Source organism: Hippopotamus amphibius, chromosome 1 (assembly GCF_030028045.1).
Source record: "Hippopotamus amphibius kiboko isolate mHipAmp2 chromosome 1, mHipAmp2.hap2, whole genome shotgun sequence".
Lineage (NCBI taxonomy): Eukaryota > Metazoa > Chordata > Mammalia > Artiodactyla > Hippopotamidae > Hippopotamus > Hippopotamus amphibius.
The window spans coordinates 35,509,609-35,537,468 of record NC_080186.1 but is presented as its reverse complement, the minus strand read 5'-3'; the positions used below and the strand labels follow the sequence as shown (position 1 = coordinate 35,537,468).

General features: G+C 39.9%; 1 protein-coding gene across 5 annotated transcripts in view; it reads right to left on the bottom strand.

The window, feature by feature from the left end:
* ST3GAL3 (ST3 beta-galactoside alpha-2,3-sialyltransferase 3) overlaps nt 1–27,860 on the bottom strand; it is a 220,692-nt gene that overhangs the window by 190,840 nt on the left and 1,992 nt on the right. For all 5 annotated transcript variants that reach the window (XM_057708223.1, XM_057708231.1, XM_057708239.1 and 2 more), the window contains exon 2: nt 3,815–3,959. Coding sequence is in view for 3 of the 5 variants with exons in the window: in XM_057708239.1 (XP_057564222.1) it covers nt 3,815–3,929 (115 nt within the window). In the remaining 2 variants the exon portion in view is untranslated. The remainder of the gene's footprint in view (nt 1–3,814; nt 3,960–27,860) is intronic.

Below are 27,860 nucleotides of genomic sequence, written 5' to 3'. Positions count from 1 at the left end.
AGCTATCGGGGTTGGTCCCATGACTCTAGTCTCTGATGTTACAGGACAGAAACAATATACTATACTAAGAAGGTCTATACAGCCTATTCAAAGTCAAATATCTGAAAGGCTTGAGAGTCACAGTAACAGAAAAGATGTGGATAGTGGTTAGTCAGCTAACAACTAATTCAAAGGATAGCAGATAACTACCAACAAACTACAGAAGCCTACAGCACGTGACCAGCACCTGTCACCTCAAACCTAATAAAACCCTTTGTCTCCTGGAGGACTTTCTCTCTTTCCTTTCCCCTTATTTTCCTTCCCTTTTCTTTCTCTACCTCCATCCTGACACTCTACTATTTCTTCTCTGTCTCCCTCTTCTCTCTTTTTACCAACTAAAATACAGAATTAAATCCTATCCTTAGTATTTATTATACTTTTCAGTAAAATAATGAACATAAGTTTTAAAGAAAGAAAATCAGGACTCAATCCCAGTTCTAATAACTAGCTACGTATCTTGGGTAAATTACACTAAATACTTCGGTTTGCTCAAATGGAAAACAGGGATAATAATAAAATCTTCACATGGTTATAGTAAAAAGTAAATTAAATTTGTAAATTATCTAGCCTAAAACCTGACACCCAATAGGTCTTCCATAAAGTTAATATTTTTCTTGATTTCTCTAGGAAAAAATTATCTAATCCTTGGTTATGTCTTCCACAGTAGCTCTTAACAGAAAAGGAGACCCCCCTATTCCTTGCACATATTTCCATCTTTTTTATGGATACAGATGAATCCACCCATTACAGATATGGATAATGTCTCTAACTACAGACTTTTACACGGCACTGATATAAACAACCCTTACTCTCGATCGTCTCCCTGATTTTAAAAGTAAGTTGAAACATAATCTATGACAAAGGAGGCAAGGATATACAATGGAGAAAAGGCAGCCTCTTCAATAAGTGGTGCTGGGAAACTGGTCAGCTACAATGTAAAAGAATGAAATTAGAACACTCTTTAACACCATACACAAAAATGAAGTCAAAATGAATTAAAGACCTAAATGTAAGGCCAGACACTATAAAACTACTAGAGGAAAACATAAGAAGAACACTCTTCGACGTAAATGACAGCAAAATCTTTTTTGATCCACCCCCTAGAGTAGTGGAAATAAAAACAAAAATAAATAAGTGGGACCTAATGAGACGTCAAAGCTTCTGCACAGCAAAGGAAACTATAAGTAAGAAGAAAAGACAACCCTCAGAATGGGAGAAAATATTTGCAAACGCATCAACAGACAAAGGATTAATCTCCAAAATATATAAACAGTTCATCCAGCTCAATAGCAAAAAAACAAACAATCCAATCAAAAAATGGGCAGAAGACCTAAATAGGCATTTCTCCAAAGAAGACATACGGATGGCCAAGAGGCACATGAAAAGCTGCTCAACATCACTAATTATTAGAGAACTGCAAATCAAAACTACAATGAGGTATCACCTCACACAGGTTAGAATGGGCATCATCAGAAAATCTGCAAACAGTAAATGCTGGAGAGGGTGTGGAGAAAAGGAAACGCTCTTGCACTGTTGGTGGGAATGTAAATTGTTACAGCCACTATGGAGAACAGTATGGAGGTTCCTTGCAAAACTAAAAATAGAACTACCATATGACCCAGCAATTCCACTGCTGGGCACATACCCAGAGAACACCATAATTCAAAAAGACACATGCACTCCAATGTTCATTGCAGCACTATTTCCAATAGCCAGGACATGGAAACAACCTAAATGTCCATCAACAGATGAATGGATAAAAAAGATGTGGTACATATATATAACGGAATATTACTCAGCCATAAAAGGAATGAAATTGGGACATCTGTAGAGACATGGATGGACCTAGAGACTGTCCTACAGAGTGAAGTGAGTCAGAAAGAGAAAAACAAATATCGTATATTAACACATATATGTGGAATATAGAAAAATGGTACAGATCAACCAGTTTGCAAGGCAGAAATAGAGACACAGATGTAGAGAACAAACATATGGACACCAAGTGGGGAAAGCGGGGAGGGTTGGGGGGGGGGATGAATTGGGAGATTAGGATACCAAATAGTACACTCTAAATATATGGAGTTTATTAAAAAAAAAAAAAAAAGACACATGCACTCCAATGTTCACTGCAGCACTATTTACAATAGCCAGGACATGGAAGCAACCTAAATGTTCATCAACAGATGAATGGATAAAAAAGATGTGGAACATATATACAATGGACTATTACTCAGCTGTAAAAAGGAATGAAACTGGGACATTTGTAGAGACATGGATGAACCTAGAGACTGTCATACAGAGTGAAGTGAGTCAGAAAGAGAAAAACAAATATTGTATATTAACACATATATGTGGAATATAGAAAAATGGTACAAATCAACTGGTTTGCAAGGCAGAAATAGAGACACAGATGTAGAGAACAAACATATGGACACCAAGTGGGGAAAGCGGGGAGGGTTGGGGGGGGGATGAATTGGGAGATTAGGATACCAAATTGTACACTCTAAATATATGCAGTTTATTGTATGTTAACTGTATCTCAATAAAAGTTCTTAAAAAAAAAAAAGTAAGTTGAAACAGAGAAACAAACTCTGGAAACACAAAGTAATTAGTGATAATTACAAGCTATGCATTTAAGAGGCACTTAAACATTACATATAAAACAATATATGAAAGATGCAACACTATACTTTTTAAAATTGGCTTGAAGCTGCTACAGTCGTTTGGGCCATGTGAGAAAATAATGAACTACTTCATAGGAATAGTTCCCACGTTAAGGAGTCATTACAGTAGTAGGCCAATTGCCAGTTGCTTCTTCCAACTCATTCTAACTCAGTTTAACCTCCTATCTAGAGATCAACTCTACTCTCAAGTGAATTCCACACTGGTATCCAGTAGGTGTTTGTAAAAAGAAAACCATTTTAGAGAAAAAACATTAGGAATCAGAACAGACCACCCAAACTTTCCTGCACCCAGCTAAGACAGCCATCAGACAAAAGAATGAAAAGGAAATCTACGTATGGTCACCATGTGATACTTGAAGCTACCACCAAGAAGACAACATGCAGAGGCTGGTGCAGCGCAATGCAAGCTTTTCAACTGCAAACCCCAAAGCACAACACAGGCAATGCTGGGTGAGCTGGAACCAAGGCCATGTGGGGGGAGGGAATCAGGAAGACTTACAGAAAACACTGTAACACATGAGAATGACTACAAATGGGAGAAAGGGATTAGGAGTTACTGCGGCAAAAGTCATTATTCTACTCAGGTACAAGTTTAGTACCAGTACCAGTAAGGGCTAAAAACATTAAGTAGACAAAATTTCTTAGGGAAAATAAAACAAAAACAGTATTAAATTAAAAAACTGAAAATCCAAGGAAAAGGTAAAGATGAATGCTTTAAGGGCAATGCTTCAACAGCAAGCCCTAAGGCAATAACTGGCAATGGGAGCGGCAATAAAGTATAATAATTTAAAAAGAACAACATTTGAGAACAAGAAGTACTGGTATGGTTTGGGTTTTTACTGAAGAATAGCACATTTCCCTTGAGTTCATAAAAAGGATTTGCCATTGCATGCAGTTTTTAAAAAATATCAAATTTCTCAACCTAGAGCAACAAAAGTGATAGGCAGTTTCTAAACCTAGGTCCCAGGAATGCTCAGTTTATTCTCATTGCCTATCTCTGAAGAATATGAGAGCATCGCAGCCACAGGAAAACCCAATAACTGATCTGCAGCAGGCTTTTTCTGGGGGTAGGCCAGAGTGACCATACTTACTGGAGTCCTCCCACTGGAGTAAATGTAGCTTCCACGCAGAATAATACAAAAATCCCAGTACCAGAAAAAGGCAGAGGGCTAGCAGCAGATTGCGTACAAATACCAAGAGTCCCATCTTCACATGATTTACGATTTCCTACATGACCTAAAAAAATAAAAAATAATAATAATTAAGGTCTTAACTTATACAGCAATCATCTTATTGATATACTCTACCTTAAAATAAGTATTTACAGGAGAATTTCCAAATGAAGAACAACCTAGAATTACCACTGAGTTGATGACCTGGCATTCTCCAACCTGCTCAAGCCCGGCTCAAAGAACAGCTGCACCATCACTCAGCATCCAAGCCAGAAATCAGCAGTCATCCTCGTGTTCCTCCTCTCGCTCACTCCTGACACCCAATCAATGACCAAACTCTGGCAATTCCCACCTCCTAAATAAATCTCAAATCATACCCCTTCCCACTATCACTACCCTCGCCCATGCCACCACTGTATTCCCACAACACAAGCGTCCCTGCCTGCAAGTCTGCACTCTCCCAAATCCATTTTCCACACAGCACAAGGAGCAGTCTGTTAATAACACAAAATCCAACACGACTTTCCTGCTTAAACCCCTTTGTATTAGTATCCTACTGCTGCTCTAACAAAGTACCACAAATTCAGCAGCCTGAAACCACTCAAATTTATTATCTCAGAGCTCTGAAGGCCAAAAGTCCAGGTACAGCATGCTCAGCAGGGTCCTCTGCATAGGGTATCACAAGACCAAAACCAGGGGCTCAGCAGGGCTGCATTCCTTTCTGGAGACTCTGGAGATGAATGTACTTCCAAGCTCCTTTAGGCTGTCGGCTGAACTCAGTTCCTTGCAGCTGTAGGGCCCAAGTCCCCATTTCTTTGCTGGTCATCAGTCTTTGCTTCTGTGCTCCTCCTCATATTTTCCGGGTGGTACCCTTCAGTCACGGTGGGTTAAGTCCCTCTTACTCTCTCTCTCCAACTTCCCTTTCTACCACATCTTGCTTCTGCTTTCAGCCAGAGAAACCTCCTCGCTTTTCAGGTTCATGTGATTAGATTGGGCCCACTTGAATAATCCAGGAAAAACTCCTATTTTAAGGTTTGTAGCCTAAATTTCATGTGCGAAGTCCTTTTTGCCATGTAAAGTAACATATTCCAGGGATTAGTGTGTGGACATCTTTGGTTGTTTTGTTTTTGTTTGTTTGGTTTGGTTTTTTTGGTCACGCTGCACGACTTGCAGGATCTTAGTTCCCCAACCTGGGATCGAAACTGTGCCCCCCATAGTGGAAGAGCGGAATCCTAACCACTGGACCACCAGGGAATTCCCACATGTGGACATCTTTAAGGGACCATTCTGCCTAACACACCTTTCATTAACTTCTCAATTCCTTTAAAATAAAGTAATTGCTCTTTAGACTCTAGCAGCTTCTGACTGCACCTCTATTTACTCTCTAAACATCTCTTGCTTCTCCCAACCTCATTTGTGTCCTATGCTCTAGCCCCTCTTCTTTCTAGTCACTGAACATTTCCTGTTGTTTCTCTCCTCAAGCTCATCTGGAATACACTCTCCATCACCCTGCTAGTTCACCTGCTGCACATTCTTCGATACTCACCTTAAACGTAGCATCAGCCAAGAAGACTTCCTAGGATCACCCTTCCCCACCCTCACTCAGATATCTTAGTCATGAAATAACCTATGAGAAATATTATAAGTATTATGACATATGTATAAATATTATAAATAAAGTGATAAAAAGTAATCACTTGCAGACTATATAATTATCCACCTGAGCCAAGAGAATCAACTGAAAAACCATTAGAACTAATAGCAAATTCAATAAAGTAGGTGATTATATGATTTACCTACAAAAATCAACAGCTTCTTAAAAACTATATCAGCGACAACCAATTAGAAAATGTAAGGGAAAAAATTCCACTCATGATGGCAACAAAATCTATAAAATACCTTAAAAATAAACTTTCAAAGAAATGAACAACATTTTCACCAAAGGACATAAAAGATCCAAATAAATAAACAGGCGTAACAGATTCCCAAGTGAGAAGATTCAATATTGGAAACATGTCAACTCTCTTGAAATGTCAGTTCTCTATAAATTCAGTCTAACTCCAGTCAACAACCCATGATTTTTTTTTAACTTAGATCTGATGTTAATCTGAAGAGTTCATGCCCAAGAAGAGTGAAGAAATTTTTTTAATGAAAAATAATGAAATGAGGATTTGCCTTATCATATCAAAACCAACTCAAAGCTATAATTATTAAGCTGGATGGGTACTGGCACACAAAATGACAAATAGATCAATGGAACAGAATAGAGTCTAGAAATCAGCTCTCTCAATAAATAGATACAGATATAGATATATACACATACGTAAATGAGTTTATCCATATATTTTAATTTATGCTAAGCATGTAAGTTTTTTTAAAAATGGTATGACAGGATGTGGTTGATGCGGTTACCTCTAAGAAATAGGACAAGACAATGAGAAGTACTTTTCCCTTCATACACTTTGAATTAAATGCTATAAGTTACAAGTATTGCCTCTATAATTTTGAATATTAAAAAAATCAAACATAAACAAATGGGACCTAATCAAACTTATAAGCTTCTGCACAGCAAAGAAAATCATAAATAAAACGAAAAGACAACCTACAGACTGGGAGAAAATATTTGCAAACAATGTGACTGACAAGGGCTTAACTTCCAAAATATACAAACAGCTCATACAACTCAGTAACGAAAACACAAACAACCCAATCAAAAAATGAGCAGAAGACCTAAATACACATTTCTCTAAAGAAGACATATAGATGGCCAATTGGCATATGAAAAGATGTTCAACATTGCTAATTATTAGAGAAATGCAAATCAACACAGCAATGATGTACCATCTCACACCAGTCAGAATGGCCATCATTAAAAAGTCTACAAATAACAAATGCTGGAGAGGGTGTGGAGAAAAGGGAACCCTCCTACACTGTTAGTGGGGAATGTAAATCGGTGCAGTCATTATGGAAAACAGTATGAAGGGTCCTCAAAAAACTAAAAATAGAATTGCCATATGATCCAGCAATCCCACCCTGGGTGTATAACTGGAGAAAACTCTAATTCAAAAAGATACATGCACCCCAATGTTCACAGCAGCATTATTCACAATGGCCAAGACATGGAAGCAACTTAAACGTCCATCGACAGATGAATGGATAAAGAAGATGTGGTGCATACACACAATGGAATGCTATTCAGCATAAAACAAATGAAATAATGCCATGTGCAGCAAGATGGATGGACCTGGAGATTGTCATACTAAGTGAAGTAAGAAAAAGACAAATACCGCATGATATCACTTATACGTGGAATCTAAAATATGACACAAATGAACGTATTGGCAAAACAGAAACAGACTCACAGACATAGAATACAAACACGGTTACCAAAGGGGAAAGGGGGTGGGGGAGTTTGGGGTTAGCAAATACAAACTATTATATATAAAACAGATAAACAACAAGGTCCTACTGTATAGCACAGGGAACTATATTCAATATCCTAATAAACCATACTGGAAAAGAATATACAATACATATACATATATATAAAATACATACGTGTGTGTGCATGTGTGTGTATATATATATATCTGAATCACTTTGCTGTACACCAGAAACTAACAACATTGTAAATCAATTATACTTCAATTTAAAAAGATCAGATGACACGTAGAAATGCAAATCAGTAGACTCTTTTAGGAGAATTTGGAAATACACGTAGCCTCTGCTTTTTTAAAGTTCTCCTTACGCCACTTTGCTTCTATGAAAGATCTACGTCAGTACTGTTTTCACTAAGTGAAATAAATCCAAAGATTTTTGCTTTTATGAAAAGAGATGAGGGAATTCCCTGACAGTCCAGTGGCTAGGACTCTGCGCTTCCACTGCAGAGGGCACGGGTTCAATCCCTGGCCAGGGAACTAAGATCCTGCAAGCCACAGGTGCAGCCAAAACAAAAACAAAAACAAAAAATTAAAAAAAAAAAAAGGAAGTGAAAATAACCTTCAGCATGTTTTGCATTCGGTGGTTACAGAGGCAGCAGGCACCCAATGCCTGGGTGAGAGTGGCACCACCAACTTCCTTCCCCAGGAATTACACTCAGCATCCTCGCAAGCCACCATAGCTTTGAACTGCATCTGTGAGTGTCTATGATTTATCTTGATTTATTTTGTGCATCTGTTAGGAAGATGTGTCCTAAGGTGTCAGAAAAGCCTAAGAGAACTTGTAAGGGTGTTATGCTCAGCATAAAAATAGACATAATCAAGCATTTCGATCACGGTGAACAAAATAAAGGTGCGCTTGCATTGAACCTGCCTGTGCCCACCATTCATACTATTTACACTCAGAGAGAAAGAATATTGAAAGCTGCCAAAATTTCTATTGGTTCTTCTAGTAGGAAGGAGGTCTCTTTCAACTGGCATCCACCATGCTTGAGTGGACTGATGGGTGTACAAAGCACAGTGTTCCATTAGGTTATCTTGTACTGAAGGAGAAATCAGTCTTTTCAAAAACCTGAAACAGAAAGCACTGGACAGGGAGTTCCCTGGCGGTCCACTGGTTAGGTCTCCACGCTCTCACTGTCGAGGGCCTGGGTTCAATCCCTAGTCAGGGAACTAAAATCCCATAAGCTGTGCAGCATGCCCTCCCCTGAAAAAGCACTGGATGATGGTGATGAAAGTGTTACAAGAGTAAGATTTAAAGGTAGTCATGGGTGGTTTGACTGTTTTCTGAGGTGAGGGCAGCTTCACAGCTTAAAGGTTACCGGACAGGGTGCTCTGACTGATACTGGAGCTGCTGAAAAGTTCCCCGAAGAACTGAAGAAGATAATGACAGAAGGTGGCGATTCACACAAGCAAGTGTTTAACTATGACAACACTGCAATTTATTGGAAAAAAAAATGCTGAGCAAGACATTTATTTCAAGAGAAGAAAAGCAGGCTAAGAGACACAAGGCATCAAAGGAGAGGCTGACCCTAGCGCCTACTGCTGACACCACTGGCGACGCTGTCCTAAGGCCTCTCTCTACTAGTGTACCACTCAGAAAACCCAAGGGCTGGAGACGTCCCCGGTGGTCCAGACTCCATGCTTCCAACACAGAAGGTGCAGGTTTGATCCCTGGGCAGGGGAACTAGGATCCCACGTGCCGAATACCTCGGCCAAAAAAAAAAAACAGAAACAAAAAAAAAAAGGAAAAGAAAAAGAAAATCTGAGGTCACTTAAAGACAGTGATAAGAATACACTTCCTATTATGTTTCATTCACATCCAAGTGATTGGAATAACCAAGGGATCTTTTTTTTCTGAGTACATGAGTGGATACGTTAAGTCCTTCTGTTGAAAAGTACTGTAGAGAAAATAACCTCAATAATAGGTGTCTTGTAGAGACACAGACAGAGAACAAATATATGGATACCAAGGTGGAAAGGAGCAGGGGGAGGTGGGAGGAATTGGGAGATTGGGATTGGCACATATACACTATTGATACTATGTATAAAATATATAACTAATGAGAACATACTGTACAGCACATGGAACTCTATTTAATGCACTGTGGTGACTTAAATGGGAAGGAAATCCAAAAAAGAGGGGCTATATCTATATGCACACCTGATTCATTTTGCTGTACAGCAGAAACTAACACAACATTGTAAAGCAACTATACTCCAATAAAATTTTTTTTTAATTAAAAAATACTTTATTGGAACGGACTTGAGGATACGGGGTGGGGAGGGGGTGAAGGGGAAGCTGGGATGAAGTAAGAGAGTAGCATTGACATATATATACACTACCAGATGTAAAATAGATAGCTAGTGGGAAGTTGCTGCACAACACAGGGAGATAAACTCAATGATGGGTGATGACTTGGCCAGGATAGGGAGGGTGGGATGGAGTTGCAGGAGGGAGGGGATATGGGGATATATGTATAAATACAGCTGATTCACTTTGGTGTACCTCAAAAACTGACACAACAGTGTAAAGCAATTATATTCCAATAAAGAGCTTTTAAAAAAAAACAAACTTTATTGGGAATTCCCTGGTGGTCCAGTGGTTAGGTCTCTGCGCTTCCACTGCAGGGGGTGTGGGTTCAATCCCTGGTCAGGGAACTAGGATCCCACATGCCGTGCTGTGAGGCCAAAAACAACACAACACAACAACAAAAGCCCAAAAACTTTATTGCTAAAAGATGCTAACCATCATCCGAGTTCCAATAAAAATTAATAAAAAACAAATAATAGGTGAATTGACTGTCGATAATTGTCCTGCTCATCCACCTGGCATTACCAAGTACAGCAGTAACATCTGTGTTCTGTTCTTACCACCAAAGACAATACTGTTGTTGCAATTAGGTGACCAAGGCCTAACAGCCACAATTAAGGCTTATTATATGCAAAAATGTGATGCATTTTATTGTAATGTCACTGACAGGGAGGGCAACTCCAAAGCATCTTTATGAGAGATCTGGAAAGACTAAAATACAAAATTGGCAATTGCTAGACTCACAGATATAGAGAACAAACAAGTGGTTACCAGTGAGGAAAGGGAAGGGGCAAGGCGCAACATAGGGATGGGGGAAAAAAAGGCTATTATGGAATTATATGAAATCGTCTGTGCAACCTGAAAATTGTAAAGCACTAGAGAATTTAAAGAATCTTTCACTCAGTAAAAATGAAAAATAAAACACAAATAAATAAATAAGACTGGCAACTGCTAACCCTGCAAATGCTTTCAATAGACTAAAAGTTCTGATGACAAATGGCATTTGGAAGAAACTGTGTCCTGAAGTAATGAGCAATTTTAAAGGCTTCAAATCAGCAAGAAATATGGCAAGAGTGACTATGGCTAAGAAGGCTGGGTTTGTGGAAGCTGATGAAGATGTTGAAGAGGTTTTGGCATCCCATGACCAAGAACTGACAGATGAAGAGCTGATGCAACTGCAAGAGTAAAGGATGCAGATTGAAACTGAATGAAGTAGCAAACAGCCCCAAAGTGAAGTCATTCGGAAACTGAATGTAAAGCACTTACATGCAATTTTCACCATGACTGACAGTGCTGCAATGATTACAGAAAAGTATGACTTTAATTTTGAAGGTACAAACAGGGGCCTCCTAGGTGGCGCAGTGGTTAACAATCCACCTTGCCAACGCAGGGCACATGGGTTCGATCCCTGCTCCAGGAAGATCCCACGTGCCTTGGAGCAACTAAGCCTGAGCGCCACAACTACTGAGCCTGCACTTTAGAGCCTGCGAGCCACGACTATTGAGCCCACGTGCTGCAACTACTGAAGCCCACGTGCCGAAAGGCCATACTCCACAACAAGAGAAGCCACAGCAATGAGAAACCCATGCACCGCAAAAGAGTAGCCCCCTGCTCGTATCAACTAGACAAAGCCCGTGTGCAGCAACAAAGACCCGACACAGCCAATTAATTAATTAATTAATTAATTAAAAGTACAAACAGGTTTAGGGTAGGTTTGCAGATGTTTTGAGTGTCTGTAAAGAACTGTATGATAGAAAAATGTGTGAGGCTAAGCAGTCAAGCGTGCTGTCCTCTTCAAGCCTGTCACATCAGCCACAGCAGACAACGAACCTCAACCTCTGAAATCAAGGCAGACAGCCACAGAAGGTGTAGACATAAGTGACCTGCCCGATCTGATGGATTCAGACGATGATGAGATGTTGATAAATGATCCTCTTCCCTTCTCTTCTACATCCTAGTCTCCTGTACCTCCCACCACCCCAGTCTCCGACTGTTCAGCCTAACACACCATCACCACCACCTCTTAGCCTTCCAGTGTGCTTGCTGTCTTCCCAATTCTGGTGAGTGAAACTACACTATAAATACATTATTTCTATTTTATACAGGCTGTGTATTTATCATATCATTCCTGCTTTTACTATATGTTACTGTTATTTTAGGTTTTAAGTATTATTTGGTATGATTTGGTAAGTTATTTTTGCGGTCTGGGAACACTCAAAAAGTTTTCCATGTAAATTAATGGTAATTGCTTTCTCGCTTGTTACCATTTCAGCTTAGGAAAGGTTTCATAGGAATGCTCTACTTTCAGGTAGCAGGGGAAATCCATAGCTACTGAAATTTACAATATTCATACATCTTGACTCAGCATTTCTATGACTTTTTCCTAAAGTAACACTCCAACAAATATTTTAAAAGATACATACATGGATGTTTATTAGTAATGCTGATTACAAGAGCAAAGTACTAGAAACAACTCAAATGTCCATCAATAGGGAACCAGACAAATACATTACGGTACACCTACACAATGATGTCTGTATCATTGCTATCACTGAGCTTTTGGCAGGAAGTAGCACATGACAAGGGGTTAACCAAAAGACATTAATGACAAGACTTTTTGTAGTTGTGTGAGCAGGGTTAGAGGAAGCACCCAGAGACAGTGAAGCATCCAGAAACTAGCACAGGAAGCTACTCCTACCCTGGAGCTGAAAAGAAGAGAAAGAAGGGAGATACTGCAGCCCAGCAAGAGCAGACTGGAGAAGAGACGCCAGCCAACAGGAGCAGTGGCCACAGAGGAACACAACTGCTACCACAGCCATGGCAAGGGACAGTAGGGGACAGTAAATACTCTGACTTCTCTCACCACTCACCCTCTGATCCCCATCAGTGCCTTTCATCAGCTGGTCCCAACTGGAAGTTAGAAGGCAAGGAAGCCCAGATGGTGCAGTTTGTAAAGGTCAGCCACCAGCGCACAGAGGAGAGAAGGTGGACAGTGGATCGAGGAAGGCAGGAGAATAACAAGTAAAGAATATGATGTACCAGTTAACAGAATGAGACACAGAGGCATGTCCTGACATAGAAAAATAGTTAGAATATACTGCTAAGTGAATAAAAAATCTTGTAGAATAGTATATATAATGAATGTATTTATGGCCCCATGCTGGGACAACGGTAATATTTAAGATTAAGGTTAAGTAGTAAGTATACAGATAAAAGAATATGCACCAAGCTGTTGACAAAAATTATCTCTGAGAAGTGGGTTTGGAGACTGTATTTTTCAGAATGTATTTGTATATTTAACTTTAATTTTTGTATTCATGCAAGTAATGAACGTACAAAGTTTTCAAAGTGAAATAGAAATTGGAGACTCGCATTTTCAGTAGCACAAAGGATACGTACTCTGTCCAATCCTTTCACAAAAACAAAAAAAAAAATCTAAGGTATAAGCAGCCTGCCTACAAAGGGCAGGTGGTTCTAGGAAAGATTTTTCTCTCTTTTTAAAAGGGGACTGAAGTGGCTGCTCCCAGCCCTTCCCTCTTTGTTCTGTCCTGAATGCAGATGTGACATCTGGGACTTCCCTGGTGGCACAGTAGTTAAGAATCCGCCTGCCAATGCAGGGAACATGGGTTCGATCCCTGGTCCGGGAAGATCCCACATGCCGCAGAGCAACTAAGCCCATGTGCCACAACTACTGAGCCCACCTGCCTAGACCCTGTGCTCTGCAACAAGAGAAGCCACTGCAACGAGAAGCCCGGGCACCATGAAGAAGAATAGCCCCTGCTCGCCGCAGCTAGAGAAAGCCCGTGCACAGCAACGAACATCCAACACAGCCAATAAATAAATAAACAAATATATTAAAAGAAAAAAAAAGATAAGACATCTGAACTGCCACAGCTATACAGTGCCCTCAACCTAAGGCTCTGGCAAACACACAACCATCAGTCAGTCAACAGATTCACCCATTTTTCAACAGATGTGACAGTGAGAATGGTGAACTAATCACCTATTTTATTTCTGACTTTTCCATTAAGGAAAAAGATCTTCAAATAAAGAGGTAGAAGAAACAGCTTGGAATTAAAGGTTTCAGTGTGAACTCATGGTTTTCAATATATACACATACAAAAATATAAAAATAACTACAGGTGTGGACAGTGTATATGCGCTTTTGTGTGTGTACATGCATGTAAGCCCTAGCTCTGCCCACTGAAAGGGCCCAGCAGCAGTCATATCCCAACAGCAATGAGCACACCTAGCACCTAGATCTTGGTTTTTAAATACCATTCACCACTAGGTAATAGGAACCAGGGGTCCTTGGAAGAATGGATGATTCCAGGGCTGAGGCAGAGAAGGCACAAGATAAGCCTGAAAATAGGAAAGTGCTCAAAGAGTAACATGTCAAAAGGAAAAAGAAGTCAGCTTGAGGAGCTCCTAATGGCCAGGTCTGGGACAATTTAGACTGATAATAACAGATTATGACCCATTAAATAAGAATTTAATAAATGAGAGGAGAAAGCTCTTAGAGTGTAACGAATGTAGAATACTGTAATCAGAAAATCACCATTTAGCAATCATTTTAGTAATAATTCAGCTAAGAAACATCAAAGGATGCTAAAATTAATTAGTAATACTTTAAGAAATGGGATATTATATTGTCTTAAAGTATCTCTCCACAAGATACTTATTAACTACAGAGAGAAGAAGAGTAATTTTACAATGCAGAAATCTGACAGACACCACCAAAAACTAGCTGAAGGATATATGGGAGTTCCTTGTAATATTTTTGCAACTCATTTGTAAGTCTGAGATTATTTCAAAATTAAAAGTTAAAAAAGAAAAAAATTAAACCAAATGAGATAAATGTTCAAATAAACATCAAATGAGAGATTATGCAGCCAATTAGGATGCTATTTATGAAAAAACTTTAATGATATGGAGAAGTGCTTATGAAACAGTACTGAATGAAAAAAGTTAAGATACAAGTATCATATATTCAACTATTAAAAAAAGAGAAAAAGAAAAAGACCAGAATAGAAACATAAGAACACTTATGGTTTAATGCAGATTTTCCTGGCTATGGGAGCGTATCTGGCCTCCCTGCACAGCCATAGAAAAGAACGCAGGTAAAGAGCCGCAAATGCTTCAGCATGTAGAGGGAATGCAGCAGCAGGACTCATCACCTCCTCATGCATTCATCTTATCTTGGAGAAGGAGGTGTCTCTCTTCTGTTCAAAACTAATGCAACAAATACCAAGTGCCAGAGATTATGCAAGGCACAGAGGACACTAAGACAACTGAATTCAGACCCTGCACTAGCGGAATCTGACTGCTCACTCCCCATTCATTCTTCCACCCACCACAATCTGATCTCACTACCTGTCACTCCATTAAGTTTACCACCGACCTCTTAATTGCCAAAGCCACTGGACACCATGGTCCTCCCATGACTTGACCTTTCTACAGCATCTGAAACTGTTTAAGAGGCATACAGTGTGGTGGTAAGAGCTCTTTCATGCCTTCTTTACCTAGCAACACCAACTTATCTTTTAGGACTCTGCTCAAGTGTTACCTCCTTCAGAAAGCTTTCCTTAAACACTGTCCGACACTATGGCGACCTGTGCTCCCATAACACCCCATGCTTACCGCTATCATAGCATTTGTAAAATATCTTGTCTATTTTTCTGTCTCTGTAAGGAATTAGCATACAATTTGAAAGCAGAATCTATAACTTAAGTCTTTGAATCACCTGCATTTAACAGCACAGCACCTAGTACACAGCACATTCAAGAAGTGTTTGTTTAAAGATCAGATGAATTAATATATTTCTAATTCTATTCCCCCAACTCTAGACACAATTAATATAGTTTGTACTCATTCCAACAAGTAATATATACTAAAGACATATGTGTGTGTACATGTGTGTGTAGAGAGAGAAAAAGAGACAGAGAGAGGCACAAATGGGAGGGGAGAGGGAGGAAGGGAGGGAGGAAGGGGGTGGGGAGAGAGCAATTTTAAATGTAGCGAGAAGGTTGGGGTGCTGTCTGTCTGAGGCTCTCTCTTGTACTCTCATTCCACAGGTATTCCCAAGGCAAGCTCATTCCCCTTCTGTGACTTCATTTACCATCTTTATGCTGACTGTCCCAAACTTTATTTTTTCCATCCAGATAGAAGTCTTCTAAGTGCCATGTCCATTTATTTAACATGGTTTTTTTTTTTTTGGCTGCGACGACCAGCTTGCGGGATCTTAGTTCCCCAACCAGGTATTGAACGAGGCCCCGCAGTGAAAGCCCAGAATCCTAACCACTAGGCCACCAGGGAATTCCTTCCATTTATTTAACTTCTGTATAATCATCTAAATGTTTCACAAACGTCTTAGACTTCCCCAACAAACCTCTTCTTTCTCCAGTGTTCACTATTTCAATACAAGGCAACACCTTCACAGATGCTTCTGTCAAAAACCTGGAAATTATCCTTGACACTACCCTTCTTCTCACTCTCACCCTCCATATATAATCAATCATCAAGTCCTATGAATTTTACCTCTTAAATACTTCTAGAATCCATCCATCTCTCTATCTTCACTGCCACCATCATATTTCAAGTAACTATAATCTTTTGTTGGGAATACTAATAAGGCCTCCTAATAAACCTCTCATATCCATTCTTTTGTGTGCGATAAATATGACGTAACACTTTGTAAATTTAAGGTGTTATATAGCATGTTATTTGATACATACATATATTGTAATATGGTTGCCATTTAAGCAATATTTATCACACTACATTATAGTACAATACTATTATCTATATGTTAGATCTCTATGGCTTGTTTACTACAAGTTTGTACCCTTAATCATAATCAGTCTTATCCTCCCAACCCTTATCCTCTGGTGACCTCCATTTACTCTCTGGTTTTTCAAAGGTTTGCTTTCTAGATTTCACATTTATGTGATATTGTGCAGTACCTGTCCTTCTCTGACTTACCTCACTTGGCATAATGTGTTCAAGGTCCATCCATGTTGTCACAAGTGGCAGGACAGCCTCTTCTCATAGCTGAATAATATTCCATTGTGTATATGTACCACATCTTTTTTTTTATCCATTTATCTACTGATGGGCATTTGGGTTGTTTCCATATCTTGGCTATTGTGAATAATGCTGAGATAAATAGGTGTGTACATGTATCTCATCAAAATCCTGTTTTCATTTCCTTTGGGTGCTCCCATATCCACTCTTGGTCCTCTTCAATTCATTCTCCACATAGCAGCCAATGTGGATCTATTTTATTCCAAGGTTTAAACTTCATAAATTTCCCACTGTCTTCAGGGTAAAGTCCCAAACCCCTTAAAAGGCCAGTAAGACTCTGCATGATCTGGCCCCTGTCCACCTCTCCCCCGACCTCTCTTACCATCTCTCACCACCTCACATCTAAGAGTCTGCAACAGTGAACATCCTTCAGTGTTTTGAACTTGCCATGCTATCTCCTAATATCAGGCTGAAGCCTTCCTGACCCTACCACTTCATCTAGCCAACTGCCACTCAGCCTTTAAGTCTCATCTTAAAAGTGAATTCCACAGGGAAACCTTACCTGTCTCCACACTTTAGGTTAGGTGTCCCTGTTAGGAATTCCCACAGCACCCATATATCCCCATCCATTACCCAGTGCACTTACAATCATGAGTATTTACAGTAATTTGCTTAAAATTTATATTCTGGCTAATCCAGGCAGCGAATGGGTCTGTTTTATTCACCACTGCATCCCTGGTAGGTATTCAAAAACTTTCTGCTCACTGACCAAATGTTCAGTCACTTATAGTCTGCTCCAAAAAAGCTACAAAAGGTACATAAAGCTAGGTTATTTTCATTAGCCGTAAGAGAAAATTATATAAAAACCTGAACTCACTGAAACAAAGTACACCAAACTCATGTCGTTTCTAAAGCATCCTACAATGTGGTTATTTCCTAAACTACACCTGGCAACAGTTTTTAGTCTGAAATGTTAGAATTTTGCTGACCTTCAAATATCAGCCATAATGACTATAAACTCAATTATGACAAAATTACACACAGCAAAAACCACAATGTATTTCCTGAATATGTCTCCTGGGACTATTTTTGAGGCAAGCTAATTAGAAGTTATCACGTACTATTTATTACCCAGTTTCCTGAACAAGTTACTGAAAAGCTCATCAATTTCTTAAAATGGTTTTGCTGAATGCACACCTCCTTTTCAGACTTTATCCATGACTAAGCAGATTTAAGTAGTTAATTAACATGCAGAATTGTGTATTTTCTAATTGCAAGTCAATGCAAAGGATAAAGTAATTAATATTGCTAATATTCATATAGTACTTACTGTGGACTAGTCACAGTTCTAAAAGTTTTATATGATTTAGCTCACTGAATCTTCTCAACAATCCTACAAGGTTCTCATTCTCATTACATAGAGAATAAACTGAGGCACAGAGAGGTAAAGCTATCTTCTCTGAGATCACAGAGCACAGTGAGGATTCAAATCCAAATGATCTGACTTCAGTCATGTAACCTCTTCCACTTGAAGAGGCTACATGGTACAGCAGAGCAAAAATGAAACAGAACCAGGACAGACTCTAAACAAAAGTGGAAGAAAGGAAAGGGGAGGGCCAAGGGAAAGTGTGGCAAATGAAGACCACACAACAGAAAAAACTTTGTCACAGAACAGATACAGATCATTAACAAAGGTTCTCCCAGCCCTGCTCACTCCCAGAAGACTCTACAAAACAAGAGCTAACTCAGAGCCAAGATTAAAGGGAGAGCCTCAGGGAAAAAATAGTAAAACAACTTTTTTTTTTTTTTGGTATTATTATTTTTTTTTTTAATTTTTTGGGGGTACATCAGGTTAAAAACAACATTTTTAAAGTATAATTAGCACTCAATAAAAGTGAAGAAAGAAAAATAAAACCACCACAAAAACAAAAGCCTTAATGAAAGAGAACAATTAAGCATTGCTGAAAAGACGAGAGTCATGAAGGCCATGGTGGATAAAAAATGAGGAAGATAAACTGAAAAAGAATAAAAAGTTTAAGGACTTCCCTGGTGGTTAAGAATCTGCCTGCCAATGCAGGGGACATGGGTTCAAGCCCTAGTCCAGGAAGATCTCACATGCCGCAGAGCAACTAAGCCTCTGTGCCACAAGTACTGAGCCCATGTGCCACAACTACTGAAGCCCATGCACTTAGGGCCTGTGCTCCACAACAACAAGACACCACACTGAGAAGTTTGTGCACCACAATGAAGAGTAGCCCCCACGTGCCACAACTAGAGAAAGCCCTCAAGCAGCAACAAAGCCCCAATGCAGCCAATAAATAAATAAAATTAATTAATTAAAAAGTTTTTAAAAACTCTTAAAAGAATAAAAAGTTTAAAAGGATTACCAAAAGAAACTCAAACAAAAAACAAAAACAGAAACACAATAGCTGCCAAAGGAGATCCAGCATAGGTATAACTGGTGTCTGAAAAATCGAACCAAGTATACATAACAAAAAAAGATATGCAAAAATGGATAATTAGAGCTTCGCTGGGGGGATGTTGGCCCAAAGATACAGAGTCCCAGCTTCTCTAAGCCACAATAGCCAAGGTGGCATGGATAACCTGAAGATCTCCAAAGGGAATTAAAAAGCTAAGGGTACGCTGAGGTTCCAATTACCCACTGTGTGGATTATAGACTTACTGCCTCTTAGCTCCAAATTCATCCTTTTTGCTTGCTCTGTAAAAGTGGATCTGGGACCTTTAAATATTTTCCTTTTGCCAGCTGACATGATGTCAAGCTTTGTCACTAGGGGGTGCTGGAAAGCCACGGCTTCTGGGTTCCATTGTGTTCCTCTTGGTAGGCTCCTGCAACACACAGGGCTTTTCCAGTGGACAGCAGTGAGCAGAAGCCAACAGTTTCCCTCACCGCTTCTCTTGGACAATTTTGTAACAGAGTGTCTCTGGTGAGACACCTCTCTGTGAACAGCTTTCCCTAGTACCTAAGATGGCAGATTTCTGGCAAACTCCACCATGCTGCATCAGAATGGTTCATCTGCAAACCAGTGATCTACAGTCATGTCCACTACACCAAAGTCTGAATCTCAGCCTGAAGTGGGTGTGAGGCAGGTTGGGGAGCTCTTTGCTGAGCACTCTAGCTCAGCCCTGGGGTGCCGGCTGCTCCTTAGATATGTTTCTGTTTTCTTTAGTTCTCTTTACCTCTTTTTGACAGTGTTATTGAGATATTCACATACTATACAATTCTCCCACTCAAAGTATACCTTTCAACGGCTTTCAGTATTTTCAGTTGTGCAAACATGACCACAATCAATTTTAGAACATTTCTATTACCCCAAAATGATACCCTGCATCCCTCTGCTGTCATCCCCTACAAACCTCCAGCCCTAAGTAACCTCTAAACTACTTTGTTCTATAGAATAGGCAAATGTTTATAGATATTTCTGGAATCAAACAATATGTGGTCCTTTGTGACAGGCTTCTTTTCACTTGGCATAATGTTTTCAAGGTTTGTGCATGTCACTACTTCATTTCTTTGTATCGCTAAATAACATTCCATCATATGGACATATCATCTTTTATTTATTCATTTGTCAGTTGATGGACATTTGGGCTGTTTCCACCTTTTGGTCGAATAATGCTGCAACGCATACTCATGTCCAAATTTTTATATGGACATAAGTTCTAATTTCTCTTGGGTATATATGTAGGAATGAAATATACCCAGGTCATATCGTAACTCTATGTTTAACTGTTTGAGGAAGTGCCAGACTGTTTTCCCACCACTGTAGGAGAGTTCTGATTTCTCCACGTCTGTGCCAACACTCCTTATTATTTGTCTTTTTGATTATAGCCATCCTAGTGGGTATGAAGTGGTATCTCATTGTGGTTTTGATTTGCATTTCCTCGATGGCTAATGACGCTGAGCATCTTTCCAAATGCTTATTTCTTTACTACTTACTAGCTAACCTCATGTTACTCCAATTCACTGTTAAAGTTAATAATCCTTACATTAAACTTTACCTGCTCTAGGTATCACGTGGTTTCTCTCTCTTGACTGGACCCTGACTTGTGTAACAGGGGCAGTCAGTGACTTTCTGGGTAGAAATTAGACATCTACACTAAGGTTTTAAAAATAGAAGACAGAAGAGTAAAACTGAAAAATACTTTGTCTGTGGTCAGGTGTTCCCTTTAGAAGTAGCTGAGAAAAAAGCCCAGGGGAGGGGGTAAAAATCCAATGAAACAGAACGTTCAGTTTTGCATGTTTCAGTTCACTTTTCTTTTTACAAAAAAAAAAAAAAAAGGCTTTTCTGAATAGGAGCTGTTACTGTTTGGTTTTATTGGGTTTTTCCTTATTTGTTTTAATGGTGTGTTCAGAGGACAAGCTTCTAGACATAATTTTTTATTTGGAAAAGTTGACTCCAATCAGTTTTCAGAAAATTCAACTGGAATATTTGAAAAGATGACCTAGCTTTGGGCCAGTTGAGATAAAAGGGTGGGGACTGGTGTTGAAGGTGGTTGGGAGATGGCAGTATGTCCAAAAAACTGTAAACAAAAGGTTACAGCACAAGAGCAGTCAAGAACAGTGGGCATGGCTATATTCCACTGAGACCTACAGGCCTGTTTCCTGGCCCCTGCTATGCATGGTACATGGACATGTACCATGCAGTAAAAACCACCAGAGCATAAAAACACGTATGGGAATTTTAAAACTTTAAATTCAAGACAGTATTTTCTCTGGTGAAGGAGGGAGGAGATCAGGGAAAAGTACATAGGAGGCTTTTCCTGGAACTATAATGTTCTATTTCTTTAAAAAAAAAAACACACAAAAGCTGAAGTAATACTGCATATTAAGATTTGGTGCTGGGTATCATCATATTGTTCTGTTCTTGTACGTGTAAAATACATCATTAGAAAATATGAGATAAAGGTTCCCTTTCATTGCTATTACGTCTCTGAGACTTTAGATGTCTTAGGCCTATATAGTAGTTCCATACTGTTTATCTGCTCATATCTTTTTTTAAAAAGGTCAAGGAAAGAAATATAATATTGCAGAATAACTACACTGGAACCATGCTGGAAGCTATGCCATCTTATCAGTCCAGGCAGAAGCCATTATTACACACCTGAGTACAGCACTAGGAACACAGTGTGGTACCTGCCCTGGAGAATAGTATGAAGCACTGTTAAACAGGTACAGACATTATGAGGTAGTGGAAATTCATAACTGTCTGTGAGACTTCAGAAATGCTTCAGTGAAGAAGCTGAAGCACTAAAAAGGGAGAGAGGCCTCAGATGCCACGCTAAGGGCTCTGAAATTTATCCCACTGGCAATGGAGAACCAGTGAAAGGATTAGGCAGAGAAATGACATAGTCATATCTGTATTTTAGAAAGATCACTTCAGTAGCAATACAGAGGACAGCCTGGAAAAGGCCAAGCAAGAGCAAGAAGGGGCTGTTATAACAAGCCCAGGCCATTCGCTGTCAGAGAGAATGGGCATCTCAAAGGCACGCAAAATGATTCACCAAGGTAACAAAAGAAAATACCAGAACTCCTGTTTATAAACTTTGCTGTATTTAATTAAAGTGGACACTGGCCTCCTCAAGCAATCCCTATGTCAGACGCCTTGGGGTACCTGAGGTTCAGGAAGAATTCACGAAAAGTGTGGAAGTTCCAGAGCATGGGGGGTAGTGGCACCATCACTTACCATTTGCTTCGTGATGCAGTGTAGTTTATGCATTAAGTGACACGGAAGTGGTTAATTTCATAAAAATTGTGTCCTATTTTAAACAAATAGGATGATAACTGCACTTGACAATGAGATGGTGAGTAACCATGAAACTCTTGTGTTTCAAAGAAGTTCTCTGCTTATCATCTGGCCAAACGTGTATATTTCCAGAACTTAAAGAGCAGCTGTATACTCTTCTTTTACAAATACACTGGTGTTCCAAGTTTGCTAAACTTTTCTGGGATGGCAAATGTCTGCTAACAGTGTGGCACCTAGAAGATTTTCCAAAAATACACACATCTGTCCTTTCAAGGTGAAGAATGTCTTGAAAACAGCTAGAAACTAGTTTTATTTGTTTTTAAAGAAACTATGCTGAGTGCATTTTGAAAACACATTTGGCAGTGTTTCCATCCTTATGTTATTTTGTTGCCAAAAAGATGTAAAAGTGTCACTTATAGAAACTCTCATATTGGGACTTCCCTGGTAGTCCGGGTGGTTAAGACCCCTGCTCCCAATGCAGGGCGCCTGGGTTCGATCACTGTTCGGGGAACTAGATCCCGCATGCACGCTGCAACTAAGAGCCCGCATGCTGCAACTGAGTCTGCATGCTGCAACTAAGAAGCCCACATACTGCAGTGAAGATCCTGTATACCACAACTAAGACACGGCACAGCCAAAATACATAAATAAATATTTCAAAAAACAAACAAAACTCTCATATCTACATGCCAGCAGTTCTCAAACTGTGGTCCAAGGACCCTAGAGGGTCCCCAAGTTTAAAACTATTTTCATAGTAATTCTCAGACATTATTTGCCTTGTTCACTCTCATTCTCTCACAACGGCCCAGCACCGTTCTCCAGAGGCTATATAACATATGATGACATGTGACGATAGCACTGTCTTCACAGCTAACGGAATATGTGCTTGTGTATTCTTGTGATTTAAAATTTTCTCAGTAATTTTAATATATTACATATCAATAGATAAAACCCACAAAATGAAAGTTCTTTGGGGTTTCAATAATTTTTAAACTTATAAAGGGGTCCTGAGATTAAAAACTCTGAAAATCACTGCTACATACTTTGAAGATTTAGAAATAGAATATTCTAACCTGTTTATTAACATATTTCAAACACAAGGTTTCCATGGGTTTTTAAGTCATGTTAAAAACACATAAACGTGCCATCTTTCCATTATTTTGTAAAGAAAACTGCCATCAAGGAAAAGGGAAATTTACTGACACACAGACAAATAATGATAAGACAAGGCAGTAGATAACATTTAATGAGAATAACACAAGTTGTGCAGAAGTTCACAGGGAGGCACTCCTGTCAACCAGGATGACCAGGGAGGAAACTGTAGGACAACAAATTGGAATGAAATCCCCATTATCGTCTTTACAAACATGTTCAGAAGAAGGCTGCGGAGGAGCAAAATTTCAGGGGGACACAGTCAACAATGACAATGACAGGCTGAAGGAGAAGTGCATACATTTTAGCAGCCCAGACAGTGAGCACATTATAACAGCAGCAACAGGAGTGTATGCCCACGTGCATGTGTCACTTCTGGGTGAGGGCTGGGAACAGCTGAATAACCACATATAATTTTTTGGCATTTAAAGAATGTTTAAACTGGTATTAACCAACTCTTCCCTTCTTGATCGCAGAACAATTCCCTCACACCCAACCCGCCCAGACCAGCATCATCGATCATTCAAGATGTATAAATGAAACTACAACGTTGGCAGTGGTTATTTCCAGGTGATTTTAAGTTAACGATCACCTACCATGAACCAGGGAATATACTAAGCATTAAGAATCTTAAAACTATTATTTTTACAATAAGAGGTCCCTTACGTATCTAACGGTACAGGAGCAGCCTCTTATTTGCTCAAATTCTCAGAACAACCTTGCAAGGTAGGGACGTATATCCCCATTTTGCCAATTTGAAAACCTGAGGGGACACAAAAGGTTCTGAAGCCTGCCCAAGGCCACACCGTAGAAACTGGTGAAGCTGTGATGGAAACCCTGGTCTGCTGATTCTCCTCCACCCCCAGGCAGGACATAGACACACCCCTCCTATTACTGCCACAGCCTAACTGGTAACCTTCCCTCCAGCCTCACCTTGTTCTAAGCTCTCCTCATCCGTAAGTATTTTATGACTCTGTGAAGCAGACATGGTACTATGGTTGCAAGCCTCAGAACTTCCCATGTCAGGGAAACAGAACATTCACTCCTCTGCTGCCTCCACATACACAGACCTTCCTAAAAGGCAAAGCATTTCCTACCTTCAAATCCTTCAGCGGCTCGTCCTCATCGTCAGGATAAACTCCTAAACTCACAAGCCTTCAGTCTGACTTCAGCAGCCGCCACACACTCCCCCCAAAATATCCTATTCTCCTACCTTTCAAGCACCTTCAGCATGCAGCACACTCCCTTGTGTTTCTAGGCCATTACACACATTGTTTCCTACCTGAAAAGCCTTTTAAACACACATCTATCCAGCAAATAACTAGCGATCCGAGACTTAGGTAGGTGTGAGCTTCTCTGGAAAATCATTATTTATATTCCCTGTGTACATCAGATTCTCTTTTTAGGAGATGCCACAGGACCCTCAAACACAGCCCATTACAATGTATTCTAACTGCTGGTTCACTGGTTTCTGGCCCTACCAGACAAGAGGCTCTTCGAGACCTGGGACATGCCTTTTGTATCAGTAATGCCATGACCCAGCAGAGAGGCTAGCAGAGAGCTCATGTTCAATAGCTACTTGTGGGATGACTAGTACAGTGGAAGACACAGACACATATACAACCAAGTAAAACAAAATAGGATAAATGAGAAAATAAGAAAGGTGTGGCAGGATGCCAAGGAAGTGGAAAAGGTAGGAAAATCTGGGGGAATCCTGAGATTTCCTTACCTGACTTCCCAAAGTTTCTTCAAATCCTGCTGCCAATAATCATAATCATGAGTCCTTACTTTGAACTAGGTACTGCACAAAGCACTTGACAGGAAATGAACTCATAACCACCCTATGCATTTCACTGATGAGGACACTCGGGCTCCAGAATCAGACACTTGCAATGTCAGACAATCAACGGCAGAGGCAGGATTTCAACCCAGTTTTCACTTTCTTTGTTAAAAGTGAAATCTCCTCCCCAAATACCAAAGTTTGATAGCCTCAGTTAAACCCAATTAAACCAGTAAGGCTGAACTAGGATCCTTTTTATTTTAACCACTCAAGTGACAATGTACCTTGAGTATACACTTCCTTGCTTCCTAAATTGTGTACCTTGAATATAATTTAACTTTTTATGGATGCCTCAGGACCATTCCTGTGTTCGTCACTGAGGGTGCTGTAAAACAGTGATGCCCTCAGGAATGACTGTGCTATGACTGTGCTATGACTGGAAAATCATCGATTGCCCTTGTATCAACAGCCTCAGTCTGTTACATTACAAGCATTACAGTGCTTGTGATGGAGTTCTGACTTCCGAATCCACCCTCATTCCATGCCTAGTTAGAGCTATTATTTCTTACTACTATCAATGTGTTTCTCTCTAGTGGCCCATCTGATTTCGCTACCTCTAATCTTCCATGGGCCTTGATACTGACAGAAGATGTAGCAGTCATTAGTGCTGTTCAACAGTTACTTCTGGCTCTTTGCTTTCTAGGCACATACTAAGACTGCAATTCCCTGCCCTTCTTTAAAGTTAGGCATGGCCACGTGACTTGCTTTAGCCAATGATATGGAAATGAAAGTGACATGTGCCACTTCAGGACGGAAACTTTAAAATCCATCCATCAAGTGTCCCTTGATCACCATCTTCCACTCAATTAAAATGATCATGGAGGGCTTCCCTGGTGGCGCAGTGGTTAAGAATCCGCCTGCCAATGCAGCGGACACAGGTTCGAGCCCTGGGCTGGGAAGATCCCACATGCCTCAGAGCTACTAAGCCTGTGCACAACTACTGAGCCTGTGCTCTAGAACCCACGAGCCACAACTACTGAGCCCATGTGCCACAACTACTGAAACTCGCATACCTAGAGCCTGTGCTCTGCAACAAGAGAAGCAATAAGAAGCCCATGCACCACAACAAAGAGTAGCCCCCACTCATCGCAACTAGAGAAAACCTAGAGAAAGCCCTGCGTAGCAATGAAGACCCAACACAGCCAATTAATTAATTAATTAATGTTTAAAAAAATGATCATGGAAACACCATATTAAGATGGAGTTTCCATCAGCCTGGGTCCCTGAGTGACTGAAAGGAGCAGTCACCTGTGCAGTAATGCTGGACATGTAGCATGAATGGGAAGTCAACTTTTGTTGACTTCTGTTAAGTAACTCAAGTCTTAAGGGTTTTTGTTAATGAAGCCTAATCCAAGCTATCCAGATCAATACACCAGCTCTCTCAGTAACAAATTCTCTCCCATAAGGAACTTTACAGATTTTATGATGAACAATTTTGTTTGCACAAAGAATCTTCTATGCACCTAACCTGGTTCAATATAAAATATGTTTGCCAAGTACCTACTATGTACAAAACACTGTGCTAGATGATGAAGAAGATGGTCTACGGCTTGAAAAAGCTTCAGTCTTAACGTTGGCAATTGGGGCAAAAAGGAAGATTCTAGTGTTATAATGGTTTAAAGGAGAAACAAGTCCCTCTAGATGGGGAGAAAAGTACAGAAAAGCTTCACAGAGACACTTCCAATCAAATGGCCCTGAAACATGGGCAAGAACCAACAATTAGAGATTCAAGGGGGTGACTTAGGATAGAAAAAGCAATATGAGCAAAGATAGGGAGCACAGAGAGCAAAAAAAAAAAAAGAGAAAATAGTTCCACAGACTTGGAAAATATAATAAAATCTAAGGGAATGGCAAGAAATGAGTTTACCCATACTGCCCAGGCCAGGCTGGTCTGTGCTTAATTCAACAGACAGTAGGAAGCCATTAAAAGTCTAGGCTGGGGAACTGAGTTACCTGTAAGTGACGACAGTACACAGGATAGGTGGAAGCAGTTCGGGGGGAAAGCTAGGGGGTTTCTGCAGTAATTCAAGGGAATGGTATCAATAGCCCCAAATCAGTGTGATGACAGTAGGAACAGAAGGAAGCAAATGCTAGAAATAGTGTGGAGGCAGTAGCAACAAGACCTGGAAACCAACTTAATACAGGGGGAGAAAAAGAAAAGCAAGAATGAATCTTGAGGTGCAGATCCTGGGTAGCTGAGAGGACCATTATTCTAAACAGCTGAGGTTACTCAGAAAAGTGACAAGGACAAATAAAGTGCTACTGTCTACTTTTCTAATAGCTAGCTCCAGTTTCATCTGAAGTACTACTACGTTTAACCTTTGCTCCACCCAGAGCAAAGTTACTTTCTGATTTGATGCCATCAACCTGCCTTTTTTGTACAACCTTATCTCCCACTTTTTCTAATAAGAACCCCCTGGAACCATGCATGAGT